This window comes from Ahaetulla prasina, chromosome 5 (assembly GCF_028640845.1).
Source record: "Ahaetulla prasina isolate Xishuangbanna chromosome 5, ASM2864084v1, whole genome shotgun sequence".
NCBI classification, from domain to species: domain Eukaryota; kingdom Metazoa; phylum Chordata; class Lepidosauria; order Squamata; family Colubridae; genus Ahaetulla; species Ahaetulla prasina.
The window spans coordinates 42,261,737-42,287,885 of record NC_080543.1 but is presented as its reverse complement, the minus strand read 5'-3'; the positions used below and the strand labels follow the sequence as shown (position 1 = coordinate 42,287,885).

The 26,149-nt window shown below is 35.5% G+C and overlaps 2 protein-coding genes across 4 annotated transcripts in view; one reads left to right on the top strand and one right to left on the bottom strand.

Annotated features, from left to right (window-relative positions):
* ILDR2 (immunoglobulin like domain containing receptor 2) overlaps positions 1–22,855 on the bottom strand; it is a 56,314-nt gene extending 33,459 nt beyond the window's left edge. For both annotated transcript variants that reach the window (XM_058185335.1, XM_058185336.1), the window contains exons 1-3: positions 22,565–22,855; positions 13,471–13,803; positions 9,305–9,424 (exon numbers count right to left, since the gene is read on the bottom strand). In XM_058185335.1, coding sequence (XP_058041318.1) covers positions 9,305–9,424; positions 13,471–13,803; positions 22,565–22,610 — 499 coding nt within the window. In that variant the 5' untranslated portion in view covers positions 22,611–22,855. The remainder of the gene's footprint in view (positions 1–9,304; positions 9,425–13,470; positions 13,804–22,564) is intronic.
* A 196-nt stretch (positions 22,856–23,051) lies between these two features.
* MAEL (maelstrom spermatogenic transposon silencer) overlaps positions 23,052–26,149 on the top strand; it is a 34,207-nt gene continuing 31,109 nt past the window's right edge. The window contains exon 1 of one of the 2 annotated variants that reach the window (XM_058185329.1): positions 23,052–23,246. The gene's annotated coding sequence lies outside the window, so the exon portion shown is untranslated. Of the gene's footprint in view, positions 23,247–23,385; positions 23,429–26,149 lie in introns of those variants that run through there. The other variant, XM_058185330.1, reaches the window with a different exon arrangement.

Genomic DNA, 26,149 nt, shown 5'->3' with positions numbered 1-26,149 from the left:
TAAGCCGCCCTGAGTCTTCGGAGAAGGGCGGGATATAAATGTAAATAAATTTTTTTAAAAAATGATGTATCTGATTTACGGGTCAGCCAAAATTCCTTTCTTAATCTTGGCATCAGTTATTCTTCAAAACATCTGTCTCCAATAACGAAAACCTGCACTTTTCATTGTTCATCCCTTTCACAAAATTTTCAGCAGTCTGAGTTTTTTGTGAAGCAGAGCAAAAACAACTTGTCAGACCAATAAGTGGTTCATGTACCACGTTTTCCTGTCCTAGAAGCAAATTATTTTGGAGTGAAACCAAATTCTTTCTTTTTAATGTAATTAACTGTCTTGCCCCATTTGCATATGTAACAACATATATCCAAGCTGCATTCCAAGCATTAGAGCCACTTCGTTTAGATCTCCACAGGTATTCTAGTTGTAACTGGTGTACTGGATATGCTTCAATATTTCCATGTTTTCCTATGTTTCTTTCATGTGTGTAGCATAGCCCCAGGTACTTATACAATTGCCATTGTATAAAAACAGAAGATTTCTATAAAATGGTACTGGATAAATTAAATTACACACTATTTTCATGATTAGCAGTCAAAATATTTATAAAACACAAGTAAAAGTGTTCAGGAAGCCAACTATTTGTTATCCAGTACTTTATTTAGAATATAAGAATGTATAAAACTGAGAAAGGAGACATATACCCAGAAGTTAGCTATGAAATAAAAGCAAAGGAAAGCTAGATTGACTCTAAAGGTGCAAAAAGACAAAACAATCCCTCTGCATAAGAAAACATTAGGCTGAAAAAGTAAACAACATGTTAATAGGTTAGTATGACAAAAAAAATTAGATATACTATCAGATAGGAAAATCTGATGTTTTGATTGTTTGATTGATGTTTTAATGTTTGGATTCTATTCTATAAAATATGAGGCTTGCTTGAGGCATATGTTTTAAGTTTAGGGTTGCTGATATTCTGGTTATTTTGGCAATATAAATTTATATTTTTATTCTACACAGCTAAAGCACTGTACACTAAAACATAAGATTAGTAAATAGAGACTGTCCTATTTGTATCATGTTTTTCTCTCTATCTTTGTGGGTAAAAAGACCATCAAATTGTCTGGAAAAACTGAGATAAAATTAGACTGGACATATATCTTTGAATTTGGAAGCATTTTTAAGACAGTGTTCGGATGCATAGTTCTAATACTAATGAGATAAGCAACTAGCAACTGTTGATGTGTTCATACACAATAATCTATGGAAATCTTAGGAAATTAATAAGGTCTGGAACTCTTGGAATTTTATCCCTTAGTGAACGAACATATGCACGAGATTATGAAACAGATCAAAGAAAAATAATATCATGCAAATATGCAACTACACTGACAGCAAGTGAATTTAAGCATAGGATAAAAATATATCATAATTATGTTATTGAGGGAAGGTGTACTGTTCATAGTTATATAGTTTTGCAACTTTTGCAGGAATTCTTTTGGGAGGGAAACTCCCAACAGCGCAAGTGTGCAGCCAAGCTGTAACATTCTTCTGACCTAAGCATTCCAATAACTTTTCAAATGCACAGAACAGGAAATGTGTTTCTTGTAAACCAGAGGCATCCACCAATCTGCTGGGAGATTTATTGTGTGGTCATTTAATTAATTCCTCCTTGCTCCCTCAGATAGAATTAAAGCTGCTTTCCCTTCAGTTCTCTTTTTGGGGATTGTCAATCCAAGGAAAAACAGTGGCAAAATTTGCCAGAGATCAAAGTTTTCACAGACACAGAAATAGCCATGCGGGCTGTTACCATAGAAACTTTTAGTAGCTGAGGCCTTTGAATTGAACCATTAACCTTTGTTAACAGTGTATGGCTGAGGTTGGCAAGTAATAAGGAATGATGGGGAGAACATTGGGCAATAAGTATTATTTCAAAGTCTTGTTAAAGGGGCAGAGACAAGACTGAACACGGACTGAAGAAGCTACCAGCAGTGTCATGCAAGTTATAGAAAAGGAAGAAGGTAGTTGAAGAAGCTGCACTACTTATAGCTTAGAGTAAGCTGCATAGGATACACAAGAACTGCTTCAAAAATAAGTATTCAGTTCCAGGTCAGTAAAACTCATAGATATCTGTAGAAATATTACAATCCGTTTATGAGTTTATGACTCAATTATAATAGTACTACTGCACAAGAACCTTAGCAGTGGAATGGAAGGCTTGGTAGGCTGCTGTAGTACTAAGTAGATCCATCTGAAAGATAAGCCTGTGAGATTGGTGGTTGTTTTAGTTGCTTAGAAAGATCTATAAAAGAAGGATCCTAAATCTATTGACAACCAAGAAGAGAATAGAATCATGGAAAGTCCTGTAGGGCACAGGCTATTTGAATGGGGGATGGTTGCTAGACCACATAGTTCCTTATGTCTGATTAGGAGATCACACTATCGGCCTAATTAGATTGGAAAACCATGATAAATTACTCATGTCCTTGTCACCACAAATGTAAATTATTGCAACATGTTATATACAATGTGGCCTGCTTTTTAAGATGACTTGGAAGCTTCAGTTAGTCCAAGTGCTGTCATAGCAATTAATCAGTGGAAAAGTTTGCTCCAGAAATTGTGGGTGTTCCATATTGGAGATTTTAAAGAAACTATTGGACAGTCATTTTTTCTGCTTGAAGGTCTCCTGCTTGAGTAGAGAGTTGGACTAGACAACCTCCAAGGTTCCTTCCAACTCTGTTATACTGTTACTGTTCTCTGACTATATCACAATAATTAGGTCTTGATTTGTATATATCTATAAATACAATACCAATATATCATTCACTGTACTAGTTGATAATTTGATCCTTGGTCCATTTCAAATGCTAGTTATCCCCTTTAAAGTTCTACACACCACATTCCTAGCTATCAAAAGGGCCATCTCTTCCAATAAGAATTGGCCTACTCCATGCTTTCCTACAGGGATTGATCTCAATTAGGGTTCCCAATCCACATGAGGTGAAGTAGGTGAGAACCTGATAATTGCCTTTTCTTTATTTCCCAAGTAAAGAATGTAGTAAACATTCTAGGAAGCTACTCAAAACCTGGCTTTTCTGCAGATTTCTCTTGTTCAAATTGCAGGTTTTAATAAATCCTAAGTAAACAGAACCTGTCACGACTTCTATATTTTTAACCACTGAGTTTTGTTTGATAACAGCAGAGTACAAATATAAATAAATCTTTCTGCAAATCTGAATATATAATATTTAAATGCAGTTATTTACATATTTGAAATAATATGCAAATATGGCAGGTGCATGTTTGGATTCATTTTCAGATAGTACTTTGTAAATCCTCTTCTGGTAGAAATAATAGTTTCCAAATGTTTCCTGTGGGTAGCTATCAGACTACTGTTGTTGTTTAATTCCCCCACTCCACTTCCTTATAGAACTTTTCCACCTAAGATATAATCTTAGGTCTCCTTGTACACGTTTGAAATATTCCCATAGATTTTCAATAATTCCCAAATCTAGGAACTTTAAAGGTCATTCCAAAGCTTTTAGCTTCAATTTTTTTTCGCTGATTATAGGACATTAGTTTCTAGGATGCATATTGAATGGAATCCATTCTTCTGTCCACCCACACAAGTATTTCCTATGCCATTTGGTGCCATTAATAGACCCACCCCCAAGCTTAACAGGATGTTCTCTTCTTTAAATGCTTCATCCTTTTTTTTGTCCAAATATATATTTTGTGATCATGGTGAAATAATTCTGTTTCTGTTTCATCTCTCCCAAAAACATTATTCCCAATTGTTTCAGGCTTATCAAAATCCTCCCCCATACTTTAGTTTAGATAATACTTTTCTGATGATCTTTCCTTCTAACAACTTTCTGATGAAGATCATTGAGATATAAACAATACTTTACTGTGGACCTATGGACAACTCTTCAGTATCAGCTAATCTTTTCAACAAGCTATTTATGCTGATTGTTTTGCAGATCTTGGAAATTTGGGTACAGTTCTAGGGGATAATTTTTTTTCTCGGTTCTCAAGCTAATGTTCAGTATTTCAGCAAGATAATACCACCAATATAAGGTACTTAGAGGAGGAAAAAAGGATGTTTGAATGTACAATAAATTATTCTAAAAATTGGCCTGCAACTATATGTGATTGACCACAGTGAGATCCCCAGGCAGCTTGTTGTTAAAGTAATCTTCTCAAAAGAACATTTCAGCATTGAGTATTGGAAAAGAGGCTGGCAGCTAACTCCAAGGAGAACCGAACTGCCAGCTGCTAATCTATGATTCAGAATACCAATAGACTGAATCCCAAACGTCAGCATCCCATGCATTTCAAAGATAACATCTGTTTTAGTTACTGCAAAACATGCTACTGGAAGCCTTTCAGCCACATAACAAAATCAGAATAATTTATTTAGACTGTCATAGCTTAAGTATGAAGCGCTTTCTGTTTTCCACTTCACATTATATAGTATAACATGTAATTTTATGCTGAATATTTCAAACTGACAGGGTTTAAAATAAATTTCCTCCATGTATATATATGTATATCGAATTTATGGTTAATTATTACATCATTCCTTTTAAAATATGCCAATAGAAGTATCTCCAGTTTCTTGATATGGATATAAGAGATTATAGCTCTCTCAATTCACCAACCCACATACATTCTTCAAAGGTAGGACTTGTTTATCTTCTAAACATTATGCCAGATACTGTAAGAGAGAAAAATTAAGTTTTCTACCTATTTTACTGACTTTTCTATGACTCTTACTGTTCAGAAATCATATTGTTTCACTATCTTAGGCAGTTAGTAATATTTTTAAATACAATATAAGCAACTGAAGATTTCAGAGTAATAAATTATAAAAATTAATCATCACTCCAATTAATAAGATGGCTTCTCCTAGTGAGACATTAGCTGCAATGAAATTGCATTATTTTAGCACTCAAAAAGCTGCAATTTAAGGATAATAGTAATAGGAGGTTTCTACACTTACTCCCAAGCAGCAAATGTATACTGCATTGTGATAGGTAGTTAAATGGACAATTGTTTAAATCATATCATCTACTGCTCTAGAATTTCCCTAAATATTCCCTTTATAACTTGTATTATAACAAATTTTATACCTGTAATTCATTTTCATGATGCAGTGCTTTAATTCAAAAGCATCTAGTAACAAATACTACATTTATATATTTTTATTGAAGTTTTCTATAAAGATCATATATATATACTACTTATTCAAAAATAAAGTTTATTTCTCTTATTTGTGCCAGATGTATCAAAATATTCTTTTTTAAATCAGAAACTACTGCACATTCTGTTGGCAACAGAATGATTACTTATAGGTAGTCCTCAGTTTACAACAATTCATTTAGTGACCATTTGAAATTACAATGGCACTGCAAAAAGTGACTTATTACCATTTATCACATTTATCACACACACTGTTGCAGCATCTCCATGGTCACATGACCGAAATTCAGATGCCTGGCAACTGACTGATATTTATAAAAATTGCAGTGTCCAGGGATCATGTGATCAACCTTTGTGATCATCTGATAAGCAAAATCAATGGAAAAGCCACATTTACTTAACAACCATGCAACTAACTTAAAACTTAACAACTGTGGCAAAGCAAGGTTGTAAAATGGAGTAAAATTAATTTCACAAATGTCTCATCAAAAGAGATTTTGGACTTAATTATAGTCATAAGTTGAGGACTCTTTGTATTTGGTAGTGTGTCTCACTAAGCAACTAAGTATGACACAACTTTAAATCATTGATGTTTTTTAGTTTGTGGCACAATTTCTCAAAAAAGCAAATACCAATATTTGTAGTTATTCAAATTGTGAAGACAAAATGTATACCCATTGAAGAAAAGACTAAATTTTCCATAATCTTTATTCTATTTAAATAAATGTTTTTTTAATTTTTTGCAAGAAATCTTATTCTGCAAGAATCACACTGAAACATTTGCATGAGCAATTTTTACTGTTTTGACTCCTACATTTTTTAAAATATGAAAGCCAATGAAGTGCAAATGACCATTTAAAAATACTTATTTTTTCCAATACAAGCCAGAAAAGAACTAAATCACTGCATATTTGGTTACTCCTATGATTGTAGTACTTCAAAACATCTGTTTTTAATCCAGTGACATATACCTGGTGATTCTGAAGAGTTTCTCATCAAAACATTTTTCTTCACTTTAATCCAGAGAGAAACAAAGCCTTAGGATGTTTCAGGTTTTATAGGAAGCTTTAATCCTTTTAGTAGCAAAAAACAATAACCTTTCATGGTAATTATCTCAGAATTTCAATATACTATTTATATCCAGCTTTTTCTTGCAATTCATTAATATTTGGTTGAGTCTAAATATTCGAAGAAGTTCCAGAAAATTCAATAATTGGTAATTTCTTAGTGTTTGGTTTTTCTTTATTTTCTAGATGGTGTTGCAGAGAAAAGAAATGCTAAGAAGAAAATATTGCTATATAGAATAGAATTTTTATTGGCCAAGTGTGATTGGACACACAAGGAATTTGCTATAAAATTCATCATGGCCTTTAAATGAGCAAAACACTGCATCATAGAGCAACATTTCTGAACCCAGGAACGTATGCAAAATCCTAAAACCCATGGGTCCTGGACAGTGGTGGGTTGCACCTGGTTCGGACTGGTTCTATAGAACCGGAAGTAAAACCGGTGGGAGGCTCTGCCCACTGACCCAAACGTCATCAAAACTCTTCTGCGCATGCACAGAAGAGTGCGCGGGCAAGCTGAGTGAGCGAGTGAGCACGGGCACGATGCGAACCGGTAGTAAAGGTAAATAGAACTAATCAAGGAGAGAAGAAACTTAGAATTAAGGAGAAATTTCCTGACAGAACAATTAATAAGTGGAACAACTTGCCTGCAGAAGTTGTGAATGCTCCAACACTGGACATTTTTAAGAAAATGTTGGGTAACCATTTGTCTGAAATGGTGTAGGGTCTCCTGCCTGGGCAGGGGGTTGGACTAGAAGGCCTCCAAGGTCCCTTCCAACTCTGTTGTTATTATTATTATTATTATAGAAGCCATCCCTGGTTCTGGAAGAATGAAATTTATGGAAGTTGTGGCTGCTTCAGGGCTGTTGCTATGCTGCTGGGCTTGACATGCAATCCCCCAACTGTAATTTATTTATAATCTTTATCTTCATATTGACTGTTTTCATTTATTTGCTTTTACTATTTGTAAAACATATAGCATTTGTTACCAGCTATTTTAAAAAAACAAGCTTTTGGAAGTTCAGAAAAAACACATTGGTTATTATTTTTTCATGAATTATAGAAAGAGTGGAAGAATTCAGAAAAAAAATCTGCTTTTGTCACAAAATTAAAGGGCTTTCCCGGTAAACACAAAAACCTCTTTCAATCCTGTGGAAGGACAGCCTTGCAGTGACCAGCATGACCTGAAGAACATTGCACCACACTTGGACTCAAATTATATAAGGAAAAGCTGTGAGCTCCAGTGTGTGGGTGTGTAAGTGCATTTGGAAAAAGATTTATTTTATGTGGGAAGAGAAGGAATGAATTTTCAGCTGAGGGAGTGGAGCTATCAGCTTCAATAGGCAACTGATGATAGAGGAGGAGCAAACTTGGACTTTAGAAACCAGCAGCAGACAAATTGAAAGGAGAAGCACAGCCCAGAAGCTTCACTGCTCCAGCAGAAATGCTGAAAAGCTTCAGCCAGCTGGCTGCTGGTGAAGTACCTTCTTTTTCTCACTGCCAGCATAGACTCAGAAACTGCCAAGTCAACCCTTTAGCAGCAGTTTAGAACAACAGCTGACAGCAAAAGAAGCCAATTTGAAAGTGGTTAAATGGTGGTTAGAGATTTTGACTTAAGCTCAAGCAATAAAAGTCAATAGAATTGTTAAAAGGTGTTTAGGAATAAGATATAGACAATATAAATATAGGATAATATATCAAATATCAGTAATAAGTGTCAAGGTACAAATTAAGAAAATAATGTTAAATTTTATATAATAAAAACCTGATCATTGCTCTATTTACCATTTCTCAAAAGAATTTGTTAAAACTGATGTATCTCGTAGGTGATTAGTAATGGGCAGAATCAGTAGCAGGCCTGTAAAATCTACCAATCTGCATTCAGGAACAAATCAAGCACAATCACACTTGGATACACATATTTCACACAGTATCATCTGGTCTTCTGGTGTTATTGTATAGCAAGGTTCAATTCTAGCTTGAAAAATAAAACATATCCGATTCTGGGCCAATCCATTTATACTGTCTCCAAATTTTCAGATGTATTTGTTTTGGCTCGATTGGAAGCCATTTTTCTTGCACAACTACTTATAGGTTGGAATAGTTACTGTTATCTTTTAAAACAATGATTCAAGCATTTTGAGGGCATACAAAATTTGCTATATTTTAAATTTTGTATCTGTACATTAAAATATACATTTCTTCTGGCATTCTTTTAATTTGATCAATTTTTAAATCTACTTTTATATGCCAGTTATTACAGTAGTGGCCAAAATTGGGGAAGCCTTCGGGAAAAGTGTATTTTCTAAAACTAGCGAATAACACCAGAGTTTTTTTGGAGTAGTATTATAAAATTATATATCAATAGAAAGATAATTTAATCAAGAATGTAATGCAATAACTTTTATGAAGGATTTGCTGTTAGAATAACAGTTACAGTATAAAGAAGAAAAGTGAAACACATAGAAAAAATGAGATATACAAAAATTATCATGTCACATAATACTTAGTTGGATAACCTTTAGCATATATTACGGCCTTACAACATCTTCTCCTGGAGTAAACCAAGTCTTTTAGTTCTGCAGCTATTATAATGTGAAACCAAGATTGAGTGATTGCTTCTATTAACTGGATTTTATTGCTGGGTCGCTTCTAACTAACAAGTTTCTTTAGTCAGCTCCATAGATTTTCAATTGGGTTAAGGTCTGGGCTATTCCCAGGCCATTCCAGCAGTGGAATCTTGAAATGCCAAAAAAAAGGTGGGTTATTAGCCATCAAACAATAAAAATACATTTTTCCCAAAAGGTTTTCACAATTTTGGCCACTACTGTACACTAAAATAGTGTTAAATTAGTGAAAAGTGACTGTGAAACAGTATTGCTGGCCTCATCTTACATTAGTCTTATTCTGGAACAAAAAACAATGCAAAGTGCAGAACCCATGAATGAGGCTCACGCAAATTGACAAGAATTGTTGTTCTTAATATTTATTGAATAAATATGTATTTATATAAGATATAAGTAGGGAAGAAAACTCACCCAAAACAAGTAGCTCCACTGATTCCTCATTCTTGCCTTCTACATCATCAGGTGTGATGACGAGGCAGTAATATAATCCACTGTCTCCCCACATCAATTTTCCAATGTGGAGGTCTGCATCTAACAGAAAATATAAAACAAATGAGAATCAAAGAGAGAGAGGGAGAGGGAGAGAGAGAGAGAGGGAGAGGGAGAGAGAGGGAGAGAGAGAGAGAGAGGGAAAGGTACCTAAAATCTAGATGTTATTGACAACATTAATTTTTCTTATCTGGAGTGATGACATTTAATAATTATAAAATACTACCGAAAAATTAAGGACTCTTCAGAGAGCAAGGGAATTACAGTAAGGTTTTTTGAACCTGGGACTGTTAGACAAGTTTTTTTTAATTATTATTTGGCTTCACAAGAACTTTTAGGCTGATATCATTATTGCATAACCGTGGTGGAGCAGTGGTTAGAATGAAGTACTGCAGCTAATTTACTGCTCACTCCAGGAGTTCGATTCTGAACGGCTCAAGGTTGACTCAATCTTCTATCCTTCCGAGGTCAGTAAAATGAGGAGCCAGATTGTCGGGGGCAATATGCTGACTGTAAACTGCTTAAGAGAGGGCTGTAAAGCACTATGAAGCAGTATATAAGTACTATTGCTAGTGCTATTATTGAATAGTCAATTCTAATTGTTCACAACCATTTTAGCAAGAAGTTATTAATGAGGATCAATGTGGGATTTTACCTAACGGAAAAAGTAAATGTCAATGTTAGAAATGTTTGGACATTTCCGAATATTTGAAGCGACATAATGAAAAACAAGCTGCATTGATTTTCTTAGATGTAGAGAAGGCCCTTGACGATTTGAGTTGGGCTTTCTTTCAAGATTTTGGATAAAGATGAAGAATTTTGGAGAGAACTTTATAAAAGAAGAAAGATTGATTTCTTTCTTATAGAAAGGTCTACTGCAACTTCAAACAGTTGCTAAGCAACCAATCATTAAGTGAGGATTAGCATGCAGAAGAGAATTTCTGCAAGTTATACCCATAGAGGTAAATTTATAATTGTACTTATAACTTGCTAGATTGTATTTTTTTTCTATTTTTATTTTATTTTTTACCCCTTTCTCATGCTATTAGTTTTTTTTTTATTTCTTACACTGTGTTAAGACACAAATATCATTTATCAGATGTAACTCAGTGGCAATATTTATAGCTACAACACTTACAGCTAAAAACTTTCTTTGTGCCTGTAGCATTTTCAGCTCCTGAGACCCCAAAATACTAGAACTGATTAAATCTTTTAAAATTAAAAAAACTACAATTAGTTTTTCTAGAGGTTTGTTATCAATAAATCAATATGATATATAGATGTTAAGAGATGAGTGGAGTAAAGAATTACAAGTTTATTTTTTAAACTCCTTGATAAAATGATACAAAAAGTTTAAATGATTTTGTTAAAACACAAGGATTTACTTTACTACATTGCGTCAGGAAATACGTGAGCAGCTTGAGATTAACAGTACAGGTAGTCCTTGATTTACGACCACAACTGAGCTCAGAATTTATGTTGTTAAGTGAGAAATTTGTTGCCCCATTTTACAACTTTTCTTGCCATACAGTATTTGGGGTTTTTTTTGTTTTTTTTTGTTTGAAAAGTTTTACAAAAAGAAATAAGTTTCCCCCCCCCATCCCCCCTCCTTCCCCCCCTCCCTCAAAAACCCCCCTCCACCCCAGACTTCCTGGACCAAACACAAGGTATAGTTCAAAAAACTAACATTCATACATTAAATTTTTAAAGTCTAACACAATTATAATCCTTCTCTTTCGCATATCCTGACTTCCTCCTTTAAAATCAAAAATTACGTCCTTCATTCAAAGGCAATCTGATATCTCTTAGTCTGATATCTATTTTGAATATAGTCAATCCATTTCTTCCATTCGTTTAAATATTTTTCTTGAGTATTGTCTTTCAAAAAGGCTGAGATTTTGGCCATCTCCGCCAAATTAGAAACTTTCAATATCCATCCATACAGTATTTGTTAAGTGAATCACTGCAAGTGTTAAATTAGTAACATGGTTGTTAAATGAATCTGGCTTCCCCACCAATTTTGATTGTCAAAAGATCACAAAATATGGTGACATGAGCCCGGGCATTGCGACCATCATAAATATGAAGCAGTTGTCAAGTATCTGAATGTAAATTATGTGACCATGAGGATGCTGCAAGAGTCATAAGTGTAAAAAATGGTCACAAGTCAATTTTTTCAGTGACTTTGAACGGTCATTAAACAAACTGTTATAAGTCAAGGACTACCTGTATAAAAAGAAACTATAGCCTTTTTTTTCAAATCATATTAATTTCAGATAAAAATTAGGCAGAAACTACAGGGAAAAATAAATAACAGTAAGTTTTGCACCAGAAATTTGAATTAGACTTATCTAGATCTGATGCTTTTCAATACTACGTTGAAAAAAAATCTTTATTCAAAGTGATTAAAAGATCATCCTGTGGAGGTCTGCTAAATATTACAAGACTGGAATTTTCCAACCCTATAATCTCATACTGAAAATCATTCCATAGTCAGAACAGCCTGTTTCAGGGTGGGACACTTCTAGCAAGATTGGAACAGTTTGTTCCAATATAGAAATACTTTGGTGAGAGCAAATGAAACATTTCCTGAGTGTGTGTGTTTGTATGTGTGTGTGTGTGTGTTTGCAGGGTGAGGACATTTCAACCTTTAACACACAAAGGGTTGTGCTATAACAACATGAAATTACAGAATAAGAGCATTACTGTACTATTATCAGATCAGAAAACAAAGTGACTTAATTTAAAACATTTTATAAACCTAGGAAAGGACAATTATTGGCAACAATAGTACCTCCTTCAGAAAGCATTCAAAGTCTGAGCAGTACCCAAACAAGCTGATTTCTTTCAGCATGCATAATGAAATCTTACACTGAAGATTTCCTCTGAAAATCTTAATGCAATGAAGGACAGAATGAAGGGAAGTGAATTTTCAGGTTATTTCATTGCCAAATCATTTAGAGATTTAAAGGAGAAAATCAGCATAATCAATTGGGGCTAGTAACAAAAAGGAAGCCAATAAATCTTTAAGGATTTTAAAACATGCCTCTATCTAGATAAATCACATGAAATTGTAGGTGGTGAATTCTGCGTGAGAGGATGCTTTAAACCTGCAAAGCTGGCTGATGAATTCTGGGAGTTGAAGTCCACAAGTCTTCAAGTTGCCAAAGTTGGAGACCCCTGCTTTAAACAACTTCTAATGTATATAATTCCATTATATTAATAGCCAGAATTTACTAAAGGATGCCTATGCCCAGGGTAAAGTATATAATAACATTGACTCAATGAAACAACTTTTCATTTTTTTATTCTCAACTGCATGATAGTAAAGCTACTTAGCTGTTAAAGCTAGTAAAGCTGTTTTCTATTCAGGAAAGAAATTAACTATTTTTATATCATTCTTCTCAATGATAACACCCATAATTCTGTCATGCTGTCCCCAAAAATTTGCCTAGTATCTATTGTGTTTCCTTTTTGATGAGTAAAATACCTTTTTTACATTGCCATCATTTTCAAATGTCCTGTTCATTTTAATTTTTTTAAAATTTGTAGATACCTTTAAATGTAAATTTACAGGATATATGAAGAGTGCTATTAAATATTTATAATAAACTATAATTAAAATGTTATATTACACTCTAAAAATAAAATATAATTTTTATTTATTCATTTGTATCTACCGTTATTATTTTTACAAATAAGGCAATGAACATATCCAACACACCTTCCTTCACCTGTTTCTCTCACAACAACCTTTGAGCTGGATTGGACTAAGAGAGAGTGATGAGCCAAAGTTATCCAGCTGGTTTTCATGGCTAAGTCATGATATATGAGATATGAACTCATATCTTCTGCTTTCTAACCTGATACTTTAACTACTAGACCAAACTGGCTTTCATTTTAAAAGCTAATGGTTTTGTATTCTACTCATTTTATATGCTACCATTCATAATACACTGTACTGTTCCTAACATGATGTACTGGACTATTCACAACGTAATATACTATTATCTCATTCTATATGCTACTATTCATAATAGCCAAAGAAAAACTTCAGTCATAATAAAATGATAAGCAGACTGAATTACCATGGAGAATGGAGATTTCTCTTCCTTTGTAGAACTCTCCCATCGTGACCACCGAGCCCTGTTTGGATGCCACAATGCGGACTGTTCTCCTGCTATCCACACAGTCCAAGTACGGATCCCATTCCAAGTTCCTCTTGTTTATTGCTTGGATCCCTGCAGAGACAACTCCCAGAGCTTCTCCCATGCGATCTTGGCAATAGGATTTGAACTTCCATTGCACCACAGCTGGTTGTGTGGAAGAAGTTGAAAAGCGGCATCGAAGCACAACTGGTTGAAAGAGCATTGCTACCTGTTTCTTCTCAGGCACCATAACATGCACTGTTTCAGTCACAGCTACAAAACAAAATCATAAATGTTACCAATGTAAAGTATATATCATCTATTCAGTATGCCCATGCCCGAGTGATAAATGGGAGATGGCTGCTTTCTAAGACTTATCATCTAGCTGCGACGTTAGAAGAAACTGTGACAAAAGAACATGGATAGCAAGATAACAAAGAATTTTAATACTAGAAAATGGTAAGTTGCTCTTTTATCTACCATAAATAACAGTGGCTTATCAAGCCATATTTATGACTTAGATTTGCTTTTCAGTTAACCATGGCTTAACATTTAATTTGAAGCAAAATGTGGCTAATCTTAATGCTTCAAACAAATCACAAAGTTTCATTAATTTTAAGCTACTTATCAACAATAGGTAGTCACAATGACTACATGTTACTTCAAATATTGAAGGCACCATGTTGGCCAAATCCATAAAATATGAATAGGTGACTTCATGGCAACTATGTTGATGTATTACTTTTGAACTTTCAATAGACATCCATTTAGTCACTACCTCAGTATCAGAGTATTAAAAGATGTTTGTATCACAAAAGTCGAATTTCAGGCATTTGTTTTCAACTTTACTTACATTTTATTTATTTCCAATCTTTTCTTTTCAAACTGATAAAGAAACCATAAAAGAAATATACAAGCAGATCACAGCAGCATGGCATTAGTCACTGAAAGGGGAGGAGACATTTGACAGATGCCATAACCAGGTTGATAGAAAAACTCTCTTCCTATTGTGCTAAGATTCAAATAAACATTTGAAATAAGTAATAATACCAGGAAAATTTAGGAATCCAACTAAAAAGAAAAACATTAGTGTCAAGAGAATTCAGAATATGTCTCATTAGCACTTAAAAAGAAGTAGGTAACCTAAATATACTGCAATTTGACTGAAATGAACTGCTGTTGCCAGAATTATAATATAAGCAGGGCCAAATAAAATTGGCTTACTCTAAGACATCTTGAATATTTTATAGAAAAAAAGATAAAAGATAGATATAGAAAAAATAAAAGATAAAAATAAAATTCTGAATAGAACAGAACAGAACAGAACAGAATAGAATTTTTTATTGGCCAAGTGTGATTGGACACACAAGGAATTTGTCTTGGTGCATATGCTCTCAGTGTACATAAAAGAAAAGATACGTTCATCGAGGTACAACATTTACAACACAAATGATGGTCAATATATCAATATAAATCATAAGGATTGCCAGCAACAAAGTTACAGTCATACAGTCATAAGTGGAAAGATTATCTAGATTATGTAGCTTATTTTACAGTAGATTTACACATGGCTACAGTACGGTTGTTATTTCACATCTCTGTAAAGAACTCAAGTCTTTTAATTGCAGAATTAAATTGCAGAATCCTGAGGTGGCTAATACCGTACATAAAAAGATATTTTGGGGGGAAAAGCACCTCAAAATGCAAAAAGCAAATGATCACAATTGAAAGAAACAGCAGAAGTGTCATCAAAAAAGAAAACAAAAAGAAAAGAAAGGATATAATAGATCTCAATTGCTTATTTTCAGTTGCTATAAAGATTTTTGTAATATAGAGCATATTTTGTATTAGTCCTGTAAAATATAACGGCCTCAATGTATTCCAGGTAACTGTTAAAGACACTGGCAAAAAATATGTTATAAATCATATTCTTCATCCAAGCATTTTCTCCATAAATGTGTGGTCTGTACTTCTATTATATACATATAAGTAACTTGAGAGAACACTTTCAACCATCAATACAAGCCAGTAGCTTTGTGTCTTACTGAATAGGATATGATTCTGTTTGTGACGCTGGGCTGTATGGACAAGGTATTCTAATTGTGTACTATCTACTTTTCTGTACCCTTTTCGTTTATTCTTGGGCCTCATTTTCTGGCTCGTGCTAAAAATTCACTGGATTATAATACTAAATTTTTCCATTTTCAATCCTTGGGATGGAGTTTGACCTGAGTTCATGCATTTGTAGCATAGCAACTATAGGTTTATTCCAGATAATCTTTGACCTCATACATGAAAGTGGTCATATTGAGACCTAGTTTTCACCTCTTAGTAATTGTATGATGATCTGAAAACTGATGATTTGGTTGTTAGTCTTTTGTTATGAACAAATAATTTCCTTATTTACCTAAGGTTAGTTGATACTCAAATTCCTGAAGGACATGAGCACCGTTAAAGAGATCTGTCCAAGATATAGTACCTTATAGATTTGAAGGATTGCAGCAGACACTTGGGACTTTTTCCAGGAATCTGATAGGCAATTTTGCGGAGCACCAAGTTCAGTCAAGAATGTGGAAATGATAAAGAGCATTTGATGATGATGCTCCTAAGCAGCCTTTTATTTGCTTATTCTGAGATGCCAAGAAGCTCTGAGAAATAAATTGTTTCCTGATGTATCTGTGGAAATTCCACTAAACAAACTCACACTCAAGGGTAACCTCAGGAACAAGTGTGGAAAAACATTCTTACTTCTTTGCATTTACTGCATTGCAAACACTGCATCAACAGTCTTGTTAGGTTAATCCATTCCTTTGAGGGGGGAAGTATCAGCAAATACTGCCTACAGGTTTCTGTGGGAATTTTAGAGAAGATTTCATGGATAATTTTTTAAAAAGAATATTGATTCCACAGTAATAATTCACCATAAGAGAACAATTCTGAAAAATGAAGAGACTAGAGAAGAAGTAACTGACATTAAAACTCAATAGGGCAAAATCTCTCCACAGAGATTATTTAAAACCACACTAATTGAGACTCAAATAAATTATTAAAAAGTGATCCAAGTTCAAGAATAGATCAGCAACATTCTCTAATACTGTCTAAAAAAACTGTAAAAGTTAAATTTCTTTCAGGTGACTGAAAGCCTAATCTAATAAGAGGCACAAACAAGTGCACAAAAAATGTAAGGTATACATTTTTTAAGAATAAGAAATAAAATAAGAATAAGAAATAAAATAAGAATAAGAAATAAAATAAGAAATAAAAACAGTAATTTAAAAAACATGGTATAACAGAAAAACTTTTAAGAGTAATAAGTGCAGCTTTAAATATATGCTAAGCAGGTAATGTCCAAGCAATCAATTTACGACAATTTATTTGATTGCAGAGAAATGAAATGAAGTCTTTTTATTTCTTACGGATATATAGAATACATACCCAAACCATTACCAATTTTCTCTGGGAAGAATCAGAGTAATTAAAGCAGGCTGAAATAATTCTGCGGCATCATAAGAAACCACATAATAATTAATCATTGGACCACGATGGCAATCACCGTCTTTAAAGAACTGAGTAGTTTTTCACCTCTGAACATAAATATGTAACTTATTCTTTGAATACCACATTGATAGAAGTGATTCTGTTGAAATTGTACTCCTGGACTTTCAAAGAGTTTCTGACTAAATTTTTCATCAAAGAGTAATCCTAGCCATCATGGAATAACAGGATCTGCCCTTTTATGGACTGCTAATTGGTTAAAACAAAGTAAAGAAAAGGAAAAATCGAAAGAAAGAAATGAAATGAAGAAGCATTTATGTTGGGAAATTCTTTTTCATTTATTTAGGAATTAGGAGTAAATTAGAAATAAGAAGTGAAGCTGGACAAGTTTGCAGTGGCTCTCGAGGACGTGGACAGGTTGTTGGGGAGGTTGCATGCCACCACATGTTTACTGGACCCGTGCCCCTCCTGGTTGGTGCTGGCCACACAGGAGGTGACACGAGGCTGGCTCCGGGGGATTATCAATGCTTCTCTGTTGGAAGGGGTTTTCCCTGCCGCCTTGAAAGAAGCAGTGGTGAGACCCCTCCTCAAGAAGTCTTCCCTCGACCCAGCTGTTTTGGGAAATTACCGTCCAGTCTCCAACCTTCGCTTTGTTGCGAAGGTTGTTGAGAGTGTGGTGGCGCGTCAACTACCCCAATACCTGGATGAAGCTGTCTATCTAGACCCGTTCCAGTCCGGCTTCCGACCCGGATATAGCACGGAGACGGCTTTGGTCGCGTTGGTGGATGATCTCTGGAGGGACAGGGACAGGGGTTGTTCCTCTGCCCTGGTCCTATTAGACCTCTCAGCGGCTTTTGATACCATCGACCATGGTATCTTGCTGCACCAGTTGGAGGGTTTAGGAGTGGGAGGCACCGTCTACCGGTGGTTCTCCTCCTATCTCTCTGACCGGTCGCAGACGGTGTTGACAGGGGGGCAGAGATTGACTGCGAGGCGCCTCACTCGTGGGGTGCCACAGGGGTCGATTCTCTCGCCTCTCCTGTTCAACATCTACGTGAAGCCACTGGGAGAGATCATCAGTGGTTTTAGGGTGAGGTACCAACTGTACGCTGACGACACGCAGCTGTACTTTTCCACCCCAGGCCACCCCAACGAAGCTATCGAAGTGCTGTCCCGGTGCCTGGAAGCCGTACGGGTCTGGATGGGGAGAAACAGGCTCAAGCTCAATCCCTCCAAGACGGAGTGGCTGTGGATGCCGGCACCCCGGTACAGGCAGCTGCAGTTGCAGCTGACTGTTGGGGGCGAAACATTGGCCCCAGCGGAAAGGGTGCGCAACTTGGGCGTTCTCCTGGATGAACGGCTGTCATTTGAAGATCATTTGACGGCCATCTCCAGGAGAGCTTTTCATCAGGTTCGCCTGATTCGCCAGTTGCGCCCCTTTCTTGACCGGGATGCCCTATGCACGGTCACTCACGCTCTTGTTACCTCCCGCCTGGATTATTGCAATGCTCTCTACATGGGGCTCCCCTTGAAGAGCACCCGGAGGCTGCAGTTAGTTCAGAATGCGGCTGCGCAGGTGATAGAGGGAGCCATACGTGGCTCCCACGTAACACCACTCCTGCGCAGACTGCACTGGCTACCTGTGGTCTTCCGGGTGCACTTCAAGGTGTTGGTCACTACCTTTAAAGTGCTCCATGGCTTAGGGCCAGGGTACTTACGGGACCGCCTTCTGCTACCGAATACCTCCCACCGTCCCGTACGCTCACACAGAGAGGGGCTTCTCAGGGTGCCGTCCGCCAAGCAATGTCGGCTGGCGGCCCCCAGGGGAAGGTCCTTCTCTGTGGGGGCTCCTACCCTCTGGAACGAACTTCCCCCTGGATTACGCCAACTGCCTGACCTTCGGACCTTCCGCCGTGAGCTCAAGACCTATTTATTCATCCGTGCGGGACTGGCTTCGTGATTTTTAAATTTTATAATTTTATATTTTTAGAGAGTTTAATTTTAATAGGATATTGTTTTATATCTCAGCCCATATATAATAAGTTTTTTAATTTTTGTTTTAATTGTATATTGTTCTATTTTTTATTATGGCTGTGAACCGCCCTGAGTCCTTCCAGAGAAGGGCGGTATAAAAATCTAATAAATAAATAAATAAAAAAATACCAACCATGTAGTGATAAAAAACAAAAATTGTGAAATGTTTTGAGCTGGGTGCATGATTAGCCAAGTGGCAAATGATTATCAATTTAAATAAATATAAAGTGATACACAAGGAAGATGGAAAAGAAACAAACATCACATATACCAAATGGTGTGTCAAAGCTGTCTATAACTAACAGGAAACAGACCTTAATGTCATAGTAGATACTCAATGAAGATGTTAACTCATCTGGAGTTATGACAAAAGACAAATCCATGCTATGGAATCATTAGGAATGATATGGGAAATGAAATTGTCAGCATTATAATGTGCTTATATTTTAATTTATATTCATCTATATTTCCAATACTGTGTTCAGTTCTAGTCACTATATTTGAAAAGGGATATAGAAGAACTAGGAAAAAGGAAATTAAAGTCATCAAGGCTGAAACAAGAAAAGACTCAAATATTTGGCACAATTTTGCACAGAAAAAGTGCAAATGATATGACTGATACAAAATTGTACATGGAGAAATTGAACAGGAATAATTTTCCCCTGTCTCAAAGTGCTAATACTAGCATTCTTCCAATGAAAGTGATTGGAAGGAGATTTGAAATAGAAAAAAATAATTGTTGACTTGTGTTATAACTACTCTCTGGAATCTTATGATCAGCAGCCCTCTATTGAAGAACATCCAGAAACTATAGTTTATTCAGAATATGGCAACACAAGCAGTTATGACCACACTTTAGTGCACCCATCTTACACTATTAATGCATGAATTGTACTGGCTAATAATGGGATTCCAAATACAATTCAAGGTGATGTTATTTGCCTATGAAGTTCTTCCTGGCATACTGTATGGTTATTTGTGGAATCATTGGTCTCCAGTTATCTCTGACTCCCATATACAACCCGGCAAGGGTTATCAAGTTCCATCAATTAAGCAATGCCTTCTCTGTCACAGACTCTTCCCTGTGGAACAATCCTCCCATCCCACAAATAAAATTAATTATCACTATTTTGCCAGCTCTTAAGGCATGTTTCTTCTCTCAGGTCCTAGTCCAGGAAATTAGATGAATGTGCTTTATAAGTCCTTTGTCTGATCCTCTTCCACAGTATATTTTACCATATTATGTTTATTATTTTACCATTTTGTTTTAGGGTGATTTTAAGTTTTGTTAACTAAGTTGACAGAATCACTTTATGGAGTGAGATGGGCAGTTTATAATTTTAATTAAGTAATAGTGGAGGACCATATAAATTGAGGAAATAATGAATGAATGAAAGGTAGACCGTTACCAGACCTAACTGCCAATCCTATTTTTTTTCTTCATTTATTCAGAGATACTATCAACAGTAATCTTTTTCAGATTACTTTTATCCTAAAAATCCTTGGTTCATGTATGTTCTTGTATCCTATATGTACTTCCATAAATACAAATCCATTTATATAACTTCAATATTGCAGTACTGGCAACTTCCCAGGATCGTCTCTAGCTATACTTAGATACAAAGTAATATTTTTCTACCACTCCTAGTAGAAATGACTAGATGACATTCTGCTCATAGAAGTGTCAATCTGAAGATTTCTTTTCCCCTTATTCAGGAACAGAATTACCTCAGGGCATCTTCAGGCATCATTTTTATATAGGTATGATTTCTGAAATCATTCTGCTAAATTGTATACATTGCTGTGTAAAAGTAATGAGATTATTTTACATACAGTGAAAGTCAATGTAATATATAACTGTATATAATTTTATACAGTAACACAGATTTGGTAAAAGCAAAGCTATATGGCATGTTTTCTGAAGGAGTCCTGAACAGTAACAAGAAAAGTAGCAGTTTTATAAGAAAATAATAGAGTACATACTTTCAAACAGTCAAAAGAATCAGAATCAATTAATAAAGGCATATTACACAATGCTGGAGTATCTTTTTTTTTTTAGGATTACCCTCATGTACTTTATGTGATCCCGCCCTATATTTTTTTATATCCATGTTATTTATTGTAAGACATCATTTCAGTTGGTAGACAGCAAAGTTGGATACCTCCTTGAGAAGAAATGGGGCAGAAAAACTCACCAGGATGCCATCATTATCCCTGTGTCAGCAACTGGGCATTGCATGACCCCTGCCTCTAATCACCTCTTCACACTGTACAATGACACCAAGAATTAGTTTGTATTGCACAGAGCTACCTGGACTGCTTCAAATAGGCTATCATTTGCTCGCCTTAATCTAACACTCCTTAACCTCCGTAAATTAAACCACTATTGTGTTAAAAAACACAAGTATAGGGCTTCCTGGCTTCCATCAGCGCACTACAGTTTCAGCAATCTGGAAACGGAATGGCTCAATGACTGAGCGTAGTGACTCTGGCAGGGAAAGTGAAGATTGGCTTCAAAAGCAAGAACAGCTATTTATAGAGGTTCCACAAAATAGAATGAAGTATAGATAATCGGGGATCTTCAGGGTATGAGACATCTTTAATAGAAAGAAAAAAGCCACAAACTTGCCTATGCAGGCAAGCTGTAACTATAATGGGTGGTAAACTTTCTGCAAGCTTATTAGTCCCCTCCAATTTTCCAGCTCTTAAGACAATTGCAGACCAAGGCAAGAATTGGAAGGTTGATTGGTTGATATTAGCAAACTCAACATTCACCATTCAAAATCACTATCCCCCTTCCCTTCCATATCAAATCATGCTAGACTATAGAAGTGATTTTTTTAAAAGGGTGGTCTAAAAATGATTTCATCCTTCTGCTGAAAAAGCTGCTTATTATAGATGTATAATCTGCATATTATTCAATGTCTATGAGAGAATAGAGAATATTAATTGTATTTGTGGTGTATGGACAAAAAGAGGTCATAACAACTGCTTTGCAAATCAAAACATTTGCGTGGGAAACTGTTTCCTCTCTTAGAGCTCAAAGAATCTTCAGCCTGCCCTTATCATGCTAATTCCCCATATTCTCTGTAGATTTACAAAATATATTTCTTTGCATGGAATCAAATACAAAGAAATTCCAGAGATAGCACCCTTAGGAAAAGAAAAATATTTCAATAATTTATGTTCTTCATCACACTAAATATTGTGGCAACTTATTCCCAGATTAAGTCTTACTGAATCAAATTAAGAGGAGAGGTTCAGAACAGGAAAAAAATTCTCTTAAATAGTTATGTGATAAAGAAACGGGTATATTATTCATATATGAAACAAGATTGTATGTCAAATACACTGTTTTCTATTTGCTCAGCATCTTGCTCTCTGTCTCTCATTGCTTTATATAATATCAAGGAGACAGCATGCCTGCAAAGAAATCCAAAAATCTTCATTTGCAATCCAAAAAGTTCTTAATCCACAATGAAATTAAAGGAAAAAAACCCCTTACCTGTCATCCACAGGAAAGTGGTCCAGCCCAATAAGACCCTGTCCATCTTGTAGTCTGTCCAGGCAGAAGAACAGCAGGGAAGGAAGCAGAGCCAGAAAGTAAATAAAGCTCCTTGTTTTGAATACTGTGAAGTGGCACGTAGAAGAGTTCTTTCCGTTATCTGCAGGTCTTCCACCACACAACTCAGTGTGTGAATAGACAGAGTTCTGAATGGGAGCTACCATTCTGCTAGGGGGAAACAAAAGCAAGCAACGTTCTATTCTAATAATTCTATTCTCTCTTGCTTTATTTACCAATCTTGCGCAGGGGAGAAAATCACTGTTAGCCAGTTGTTTTACTCAAACCAAATCCAGACTGAAAATAAGCTTAAATCTTATCATATTTTCAAACATCATCTCCCCTGACATCATTCTTAGACTACAAGAGTTTCTAAATCACATGGCAGTCCATTGAAACTGTCCAGAAACAGAAAGAGTTCATCACTGGAAATTCATCGGGTCAACCAGCCTGCCTAAAAAGACCAACCGTATCTAAAAAGGTGTGAGTGAAAATTAAAAGAAGAGACTAATGTTTAAATAAAGTTGCATGATTTTCACCTCATAATTTTACAACACTGTAGAATGAAACTGAAAAAGAAGCATTTATCTACAGCTTTGTATTTGCATCAATTAGAGAATGGGAGGTAAGCAATGAAAATTCTGTGGCTGTTTCCTTCCAAGTGATTTATAATGTCTTCATAGCATCTCCCAGCTGTTGCTGAAAGTGTTATAAAGCTTGCCCTCGATACTATTATTTTGGCACAACACTGATTGAATAACTGTAGAAAACACTATAAGTTGCTACTGGAGATGCCATTTGTAACAGGTAAGTGCAATTATCAGGCACAACCTGTTAAAATTTTATAGATTGTTCTATTGTTCATATTCTAACCTTATTCCATTGAATCTAGTGGTGAAATCTTCAAACTGTAATGTGCAGCAAAGTAGTTGATATGTTATTCAAATATAAATGATTTCCCATATACACTTGATACATTTAGATGCAGGATGATAATGTGCATATTATTCTATATGTTATAGTTTCCAAACATTAAAAAAATTATTTTAATATACAATATTCCCCACCCCCCAATACAAAACTCACTGGCTGATGTTCCTGTTGGCAGAGCAAGCATCAAGTTATGAAGCACCAACAGATGAAATAAATGTAGCTGTAAAACAAGTAAAATTTGGAATAATGACACAGCTCCCACTGACTAACCCAATTTAATTCATTTTATTTAAATCATTTGCATTCAAAACCCATTCCAGTAATATTGTCTACTTTATTGCTTTTTTCACTGGCTAAGGGATTTTTTTATTTATAAAAATGTATTTATTTATTTATTCCTAATAATACGGCTGAAAAAGAAGGGACAAATGCAAATTATACTGTAATATAAACTTTCTCTCCCTTCTCTACAGAAGTATTACCACCCAGTGTACTATAGGAGGTACTGCAGAATTGGGGTTTTTAAAAAAATGACTTTGTTCAAATGATTTTGGTCTAAAGGGAGGGGGGGAAATGAAATACCATTGACTACTTATATGTCCAACTGTTTTATTCTCTTCCTAAAACTAAGGTGTTAATCCCAGGATCATCTTTGTTGCCCTTCTCTGATCCTCTTCCGGTTTTTTTTTCCTGAAGTCTTCTTAAGATAACCAAAATTCAACCCAGTAAGTCAAGATGGAATCTGACTAAAGCAGAAAAAACGGAAAATAGTTCCTGTGATTTAGAAATCTTTATTGAGCAAAAGTTTCCAATACTGCATTTGCTTTTTTTTTCTGCAGTCATATCATATGGCTGGCTAATAGTTTGCAATCAGTTACTATTCCCATCACTTTTTCACAATTACTATTATCCAAACTATAGCTGAGCATCCTAATTTATTTCCAAAGTAAAGACACTTGTATATGTTTACCTCAAATTTCATTCTGTTATTTTCAAACCACTTCTCCAACTAGCAAACTCATTATGAATATTATTTCTGTGTTCTTATACATTAGCTATCCTACTCTATCCCATATTGTGTCATTTGCAAATATGGCAAGTATCCCTATTAATATCCAAGTCACTATTAAAAATAATGAATATTAGAGGATTTCAAACCATCTCAGATAGGTCACCTCTTAATACTTTGCCCCAATCTGATGAGAAACCATTAATGAGCACTTTTTGAGCATATTTTTTGAGCAATGTATTTTTTTCTTTATCCAATCCACACAACAGGGAGATATTGTCAAATGCTTTGTGGAAGTCAAACTGAATTTACTCCAGTATAACTGTAATACATTAAGGAAACTACTTTGTCTCCTTAATTTTGTTCTTTTGGCTCCACATGGCCCTTTTCTGAGAACCTTTAATTACTGTTCAAAACTCTACAGAATAAGCATTTCTAACTCTTTAGTTACCCTAACGAATAAATATTGACGGCTGCCAGCAAATTCTTTGTTTTTATACTGGCTCAGTTACATTCAAAGACGCTCAAATAATTTTTCTTAACTCCAAAAGAGATCACCTCATAAACACTTAACAGTATTTTCCCCTGGGAAAATGTTAATGGAAAACATTTACATTAGCTAATAAACAACTATTTAATAATATAAACAGAATCTACAGGATCCACTCTGGATCAGTCACTGAGACCAGAGGTTTTGTCTTCCCAGCTTGTGGAATCATACAAGAGCCCATTCTCAGGGAACTTCTCTCTAGAACAGGGGTGTCCAAACTTTTTGCAAGGAGGGCCAGATTTGGTGAGGTGAAAATGTGTGAGGGCCAACCATTCAGCCTGACATTCTTTGAACCATTAACATTAATGCTGACTTTGTTACAGACTAGGGTTGATAATCCACTTCGCGTGCCAGCCATGGCAGCTGTGCCATCCGTAATAATCAGGGGTGGGTTCTAAAATTTTACTACCGGTTCTGTGGGCATGGCTTATTTTGTGGGTGTGGCTTGATGGTCATGTGACACTGGGTGTGGCTTGGCGGTCATGTGATTGGGTGGGCGTGGCCAATAATAATAAATAATAAAAATAATAAACAAAGTATACAAAACAATAAGAGGTATCAAAAACCAATTTTCACACTTTACACACACACACAACACAACACAACTGACTCACACACAATGTAAAAGCAGCTGCACTTCACCCAAAAGGGCCCCTGCAAAAAGCAGGAACCTCAAAAAGCCACAAAAAGCTCAAAAACAAAGTTTCACACTTTACACACACACACAACACAACACAACACAACTGACTCACACACAATATAAAAGCAGCTGCACTTCACCCAAAAGGGCTCCTGCAACAAGCAGAAACCTCACATAGCCACAAAAAGCTCAAAAACCAACTTTCACACTTTACACACAACACACACACACACGCCACATACAGCTTTGTGAGATTTTGTGTATTTGTGTAGTTAGAGTGAAACACTACAGAAACACACCAAATCTCAGAAAGCTGCGCAAATATTTTATTATTTTATTTAAATTTTTTAGATCAGGGGTCTCCAGCCTTAGTAACTTTAAGGTTTGTGGAGTTCA